The sequence below is a fragment of the Hipposideros armiger genome, unplaced genomic scaffold, assembly GCF_001890085.2.
Source record: "Hipposideros armiger isolate ML-2016 unplaced genomic scaffold, ASM189008v1 scaffold_1073, whole genome shotgun sequence".
NCBI classification, from domain to species: Eukaryota; Metazoa; Chordata; class Mammalia; order Chiroptera; family Hipposideridae; genus Hipposideros; species Hipposideros armiger.
Window position 1 is genome coordinate 69,217 of NW_017732423.1, and position 4,883 is coordinate 74,099.

General features: G+C 49.8%; 1 protein-coding gene across 1 annotated transcript in view; it reads left to right on the top strand.

Annotated features, from left to right (window-relative positions):
* The window catches only part of ZNF74 (zinc finger protein 74), a 22,412-nt gene that overhangs the window by 8,255 nt on the left and 9,274 nt on the right, over window positions 1-4,883 (top strand). Inside the window, exons 3-4 of the mRNA XM_019632043.1 lie at window positions 3,759-3,885; window positions 4,319-4,417. Of these exons, the coding sequence (XP_019487588.1) occupies window positions 3,759-3,885; window positions 4,319-4,417 (226 nt within the window). The remainder of the gene's footprint in view (window positions 1-3,758; window positions 3,886-4,318; window positions 4,418-4,883) is intronic.

The window sequence follows — 4,883 nt, forward strand, 5'->3', positions numbered from 1 at the left end:
CTTATTCTGGGCATTGCATACAAATGAGGTCATACAATACGTGGCCTTCTTTGTCTGGCTTCCTTCATTTAGCAGAGTGTGCAATGCATTCCTTTGGAAAGCTGCATTATTCTCCATGGTCTGTCCACATGCCGGTACCCTAATTTAGTCAACCATTCTAATGCCGTGCTTGGTCGATTTTTGGTTTTTGGTAAGTACGGTGCTGCAGTACCCAACCTTGCATTTGCTTCCTTATGTGCAGGAACTCTTGTTTGTTTGGTGTAAATACCTAAGTGGATATAGTGGTTCCCACTCCCGCCTACAATGGTTTCTCATTGCCAGGTTACCAGGTTTTATTTAATTAGTGCTACTCTGATAGGTAAAAAGTGTTATTTTTGTTTCAGTTTGCATTTTCCTGACAAAAATCACCGATCTCTTTATAAATCTATTGGAAGTTTGCATTCCCTACTCCTTGAATGGCTTTTCTTGTTTTTAAATTTCAAAACATTTAAAGCAGAGTAATAACAACCTTCTGGGTATCTACTTTACAAAATTAACAAATGTGTGAATTTTATCATATTGGCTTCAGATCGTTTTTGAAAAATGAAACATTATGAGTAAAGGCAAAGTGCTTTTTGTGTCTTCTTGTCTCTTTTCTCTCCTGCCCTCCTCAGTCCATGTGGTATCAGAGGATGATGACTGAGCAAACACCATAGTGCACTCTGATGTGCACTACATATGTGGTAGTAACTCATTTAACCCTCATTGCGAGGCAGTGATATAGGTACTATCAGCATCTCATTTCACAGTCAGGGAAACTGAGGCACCCCTTCACTCACATAGCTAGTGAGGGCAAGAGGGTGGAGCCCACCCAGGCCATCACGCTTAGAGCACGTGCCCTTGTCTGCCAGATGGTGGAGTAACATATGCATCTGAGTATTTGTAAACTGCACATGGTGCTGTGTATGCTTCTAGATGGTTCCGTGAAGGGCATCACACCAGGCATGGTCCCCTCAGCCTGCTTTGTACCCATAACTGTGTTCTTAAGAGATCCCCATGGGGACAGGTCTGTCTTCCGTTTTCACTGCTGCACGGTATTGTTTATATTCCCTCCCTACTGATGGGCGTTCAGTTTGTTTCCAGTGTTTTCTCAGTCCCTCTAGGCTGGGTAGGAATCTCAGAGTGGACTTTCAAGGCACAGGGAATGCATACTCTCAACTTTACTAGAGATGGTAAAATATATGTGCCCCAACACACACCTGCCCAGCGGAGTCAGACCACCCCGTTTCCCTGTGGACCAGCCCACCTTTGGTATGTTCAGACTTGAAACGTTTGGCCTCTCTGCTATATGATAAATGGTATCTCGCTGTTTTATTTCTCATTTCTGGATGTCTGGTGAGATTGACTGTCTCCTCACGGGCTTAACAGCTGTTTATGAGTCTTCTGTGAATTGTCTGTTTATAGCCTATGCCCATTTTTCTCGTTTTTCTTAGTGACTTGTCAGCATTCCATGTAGAAAATGTAAACTCTCCTGGAGCAAATATAAATCTTCTCCTCATGGTTTCTGGGTTTCGTGTTGCGCTTACAGTCTCTACCGCCCAAGGATTCACAGAACTGTCCCCAGATGTCTCACGTTCAGATCTTTGCTCCACCTGGAGCTGTGTCGTATGTGATGTGAAGAGTGGTTTAATCTTTCTTACTTTTTATGTTGACATTTATCTTACCTCGGGCTGCCATAATAAAATACCACAGACTGGGGTCTTAAACAACATACACTTATTCCTCATAGTTTCGGAGACTGGAACCAGTCTGAGATCAGGGTGCAGCAGGGTTGGTTCCTGGTGAGGGCTGTCTTCCTAGCTTGCAGATGGCCGCCTTTTCCCCCCTGATCCTCACATGGCCTTTCCTCTGTGCGCACACACATAGAGATCTCTGTCCCCTTTTTTTTGTCCTCTTCTCATAAGGACACCAGTCCTATCGGATTAGGGCACCACCCTAATGACCCCATGTAACCTCAGTTATCTCCTAAGAACCCATGTCCAAATACAGTCACAATGGGGGTTAGGGCTTCAACATATGAATTTCAGGGAGACACAATTCAGTCTGCAGCAACACTGATAACTATCTAAAAGTATGAGTCACTTTTATTTATTTATTTATTTATTTATTTATTTTTTATTGGGGAAGGGGAACAGTGTTGGGGAATTGGGAAAGGGAAACAGTCAAGTTGTTGTCCTTCAATCTTAGTTGTGGAGGGCACAGCTAGCTCAGCTCCAAGTCCAGTCGCCATCTGGCCACCTATCGGCAGCTCGTGGCTGCTCATCTCAAGGTGCCGTGTTCAATCTTAGTTGTGGGTAGGCGTAGCCCACCATCCCATGCAGGAGTGAACCAGCAACCTTGTTGTTATGAGCATGTGCTCTCACCAGCTGAGCCATCCTACCACCTGTTGGCAGCTCAGCAGCAGCTCAGCTCAGGCGCAGCTCACTGGCCCATGTGGGAATCAAACCGGTGACCCTGTTGCTCAGAGCTTGCGCTCTAACCAACTGAGCCACTCGGCCGGCCTGAGTATAAGTCACTTTTAGAAGTAACGGTCGAAATTCCTGTTATTCCAGAAGAGATCCCTGCTTTTACTGAGTGCCTGGAAGGCACCTGCTAGGCATGAGGCCTCACCTCAAGGCTTGACTCTCTGCACCCCTTGCCTGACTCTGGGTGTTGATGTGGGTCCAGAGCTTCTGCAGAAATCTGGTGGTCCCTGGGATCCTGGCCCCATACCAGGCAATCCCCAGAAAATGTTTACAAGGTAGGAACCAGGCCTCCCTTGGTTTAGTCTTCCCTCTTATGTCTAACTTAATTATACCCTCACTGCAGTTTAAGCCAGGCTGCCATGGCACCAGCATCTTTGAAGAGAGCGCAGTTAGTCAGCCGCTGCTTAGAAAGCAGCCTGCCTACCCTGCCTCCTGAGGTAAGAGCCCTGATGGGCCTTGGGAGCTTATTTCCTGGCAAGAGAGGATCCAGAGCGGGGTTGGAACGTGATCGGTGTGGAGACCATTAGGGGCGGCAGCTTGGAGTCTCCAGAGGGGGTACGGAGCCCCAGGTGGCAGAAGAGCCTAGGGTTCAAGGGCATGAGTACAAGTGGAGCCATTTGGGGCATTTGTGACACTTGGAACTGGAGTAACCAAGTGGGTGGAAGGGTTACCTTGCAATCAGTGACTGGCATTGCGGGAGGGTGGGAGTAGGTCAAGGGAGGGGTGGGCCAGGACTCAGGCCTGGGGAGGGCAGAGGAGCAGGGGTTCTGGTGGGAAGGAGTGGGGAGGGCAGGAAGGACACGGAGTGGCTCCTTTTGTCCCATGGGCATAGAACTTACTGATATGTATAGGGTTTCCTTCCTTAGGGTATAATAATAATGGCTTTCTTTCTATGTGAACTCCAGTCCTTTTGCAGTGGTGTGATTTGAACAGGGTTTCTGGGTTCTTTGTATTATTCTTTCAAGTTCTCCAAGCTTGACACTCTTGACCCTGGTAAACATAGCATCTTACCCAGAACTGTCACAGCAGCTTCCTGTCCACTGCAGCACCCGTATGTGGGCGGCCCAGTTATCTGGGCCCTCCTGGTCCAGAAGGACGGGTCCACATGGCGATTCCGGCCCAGCCGTGGTGTGTACGTTGGAGCTGTATGACAGATGGCATCTAAGCACAACCAAGGTTAACCCTTTACTCCCTTGGAAACACAAATGCAATCAGAACCATCCTGGGTGAGTGACAACGTGCATGTCATTCCAGGAATCAGTGACTTTCAAGGATGTGGCCGTGGACTTTACCCAGGAAGAGTGGGGCCAGCTGGACTCCCCTCAGAGAGCCCTGTACCGGGACGTAATGCTGGAGAACTATCAGAACCTTCTCGCCCTGGGTAAGATGGCTCCCCAAGGCTTGGTGTCTGCAGTCTGGCCACGCCATGGGTATTACCAAGGCTCCCTTTGGCACCAGCCCTGGTGCCGGGCTCGGCAGGGTGTGGGGGTTGTGGTCTCTGCATCCAGGCCATTGTGGCAGGGCTCTGAAGTGCCACTGGCATCCTTGCCTGGAGGTGTGGCTGGTTGTGAGATGGGCCGGGATAAGAGGGAGGGGTTGGGCAGGGTCCTGGGAGCCCAGCCTGCCCTGGAGCTTTCCAAGGGAGATGGAGGGGAGGTGTCCACACCCATGGGGTCCTCAGAGTGTGTGCCTCAGTTTGGGTTCTGATTCTGAGACCTCTGTCGTGAGGGATAGCACACGCCTCTGGGGGCCGTCCTGTTGGCTGGTTCTGGAGAACTGCAGCACACAGAGCCATGCCACTTCCTCCCCACAAGCAGGACCTCTGGTCTGCAAGCCAGACGTGATCTCCCATCTGGAAAGGGGCGAGGAGCCATGGCAGGTGCCCAGAAAAGTCCCCGGAGGGACTCGTCCAGGTGAGAGGGGAACGCAGTGGAAGGATGTGGAGCCCTATCCCCGGCGTCCCTCCCCACCACCCCATGTGGCCCTCCCTTCACAGCCCCATTTTCCTTCCACAGTGCGCTGCCCCCGCTCCATCTGCACCTGCTCAGTGCACCTTCCAGAACTCTCCCTTTTCCCTTCTTTCCTTCAACACACATATTGAACATTGTGTATCAGAAACTGCTAGGAAAACAGGCAAAGATGTCTGCCTTCTGTTGGCAGAAGACAGAAGTAATAGCTACATATATAAAAATATTTAACAAGTTATAACTGTCAGATGGCACCAAGAAAAATGAAGCAGAACGGGTGGGAGTGTGTACGAAATTGGGGTCAGGGCTTCACTCACTGAGAAAAGGGCAGCCAGTCTGGGGGTGGGGAGAGACAGGAGACAGTTCACAGAGGTGGCTCCAAGGAAGACACCCCTTCTGGGATGCGAATCTG